The sequence below is a fragment of the Carassius auratus genome, chromosome 18, assembly GCF_003368295.1.
Source record: "Carassius auratus strain Wakin chromosome 18, ASM336829v1, whole genome shotgun sequence".
NCBI lineage: Eukaryota > Metazoa > Chordata > Actinopteri > Cypriniformes > Cyprinidae > Carassius > Carassius auratus.
Window position 1 is genome coordinate 38134 of NC_039260.1, and position 1867 is coordinate 40000.

At 34.9% G+C, this 1867-nt stretch overlaps 1 protein-coding gene across 2 annotated transcripts in view; it reads left to right on the forward strand.

Moving 5' to 3' along the window:
* Nucleotides 1-995: 995 nt before the first annotated feature.
* Nucleotides 996-1867, forward strand: part of LOC113118029 (protein FAM219B) — a 3124-nt gene continuing 2252 nt past the window's right edge. Inside the window, exons 1-3 of one of the 2 annotated variants that reach the window (XM_026286882.1) lie at nt 996-1186; nt 1477-1552; nt 1627-1702. In XM_026286882.1, coding sequence (XP_026142667.1) covers nt 1142-1186; nt 1477-1552; nt 1627-1702 — 197 coding nt within the window. In that variant the 5' untranslated portion in view covers nt 996-1141. Of the gene's footprint in view, nt 1258-1476; nt 1553-1626; nt 1703-1867 lie in introns of both variants that reach the window. The other variant, XM_026286883.1, reaches the window with a different exon arrangement.

Below are 1867 nucleotides of genomic sequence, written 5' to 3' on the forward strand. Positions count from 1 at the left end.
GTTTGAGTGTTTTCACTTGTGTTTGGATGATGAGATCTGCTTCGACATTATAACACAGACATTATAACAGATCACTGCATTTGTGATGATTCCAACCATGAGCTGAAATACAATTTTTTGACACATTAAAATGCGCAGGAAAGAAATAATAAAGTCTAAACAGAGCCCCATCATTATTAGAAATATTCGTTTTGCAGGGATTCTGCGGGGTTTAAAAAGTATTCATTTACCCTTCCACATATATAGGCCTAAAAATGACTAAAACCAGAGCAAAAGTCTTACATTTATAAAGTCATGGTATTAAATGTTACCTGCACTGAAAAAAAATAATAAATAAATAAATGTATGTGTATATAAATATAAAAATCAAGCTTTTTTTTATTTTATTAAGTTGATTTTTGTAAACCACCTGTCAGATATTTGTCCTTGTTTAGATCTTCCTAAATTTTGTTTAAATCAGTTTCCCATGATTTTTTTGAAACCAGATTTAATAAATTTGATGTAATTAACAAAAACTGAAATTAAAATGAATAAAAATAATATAGACGTTAAAAACAATGGATAAAAATTCCAAAAAGAATACAATTATTAAAATTGACATTGACTAAAAAAAAAAAAAAAAAAAAATACAAATACAAAAGAAAATGATATACAAATACAGGTATGGAAAAAATAAAGAATAAAATAAATGCAGGACAGTATACTGTAGATTTAGTGAGCAGGAATGTACAAGAGACGAATGTGCAAACAGTTTGTACAAAGTAGAGAAAAACCGAGAGAGAAAGAAAGTGATGTGTGCAAGTGACAATGTCAGTATATTGAATATCTTACTGATTATTAAGTGAAGTCTGAGTCTGATGCCTCATCGACTCAACATCGAGTTAAACCGAAAGAAAATGATTCTATATATATAATGTATACATATCTAGTTTCTCACACTGGTTCTTCACACAGTCAGTGGTGTATTTAAGGCTGCAGTGGCGCCGAAGCGCCTGTGAGCGGCAGTAGAGCGCAGAGCGCGCCGCGAGTGACGTCAGGCGAAGAAGAACCTCTGTTTACATCAGTGTTTTAAAACCATTAGCATGAGCATCGAAAGTTTAATTTAAGACATGATTTCTCATTTAAACTCTGAAACACCAACATGAGCGACACGACGGAGAGCCGAGAGTCTTCGGCGGCGATGGAGGTGGTTTTATCTCCGTCTGATCGTCTGTTGTGTTCCTAAACCACTGTTGGCTTTCTAATATGCACCAACAAGTATGCATGCTAATTAGGCTAATAAAGAGATTTTATATTTTGTTTATGCGCAGAATATAAAATACAATACTAATACATGCTGTGTGTGACGGTATACCATGTTAAGGATGCAATTGTTATAAGAAAAATATGCTACCAATATGAAATCGGCCTTTATTTGTTGCTCGTCTCTCGATGTTGATGAATGAAATCAGTTGAAGTGACTTGTTTAATCATTAGAGAGCTGAAAACAGTGAGCAAACACCAGCGGTGGAGAAGAGAGGGCCGTATATCATGTCCAAAGCTCCTGCTTTCCGTAAGTCTGAGAGCTCGGATCAATCTAAATCATGTCTTCAGCTGCTTGTGTTGAAATAGAAAGTGTGTTTGCAGAGAAGCACAGAGACACAGCCAGAAGAGCTCTTCAGAAGAGAGGACTGCTTCATCAGACAAGACACAAACCAAAGACGTGAGTCTGACAGCACGCTTGCACTAATACTCACATCTTTACATGTATGCATTTGGCAGATGCTTTTATTTAAAGCGACTTGCATTTCATTCTGTAGATGCATTCTTTTTTTAAATCAGTGCAACTGATGTGGATGTAAATTACAGATGCATTGATTAAACTGCG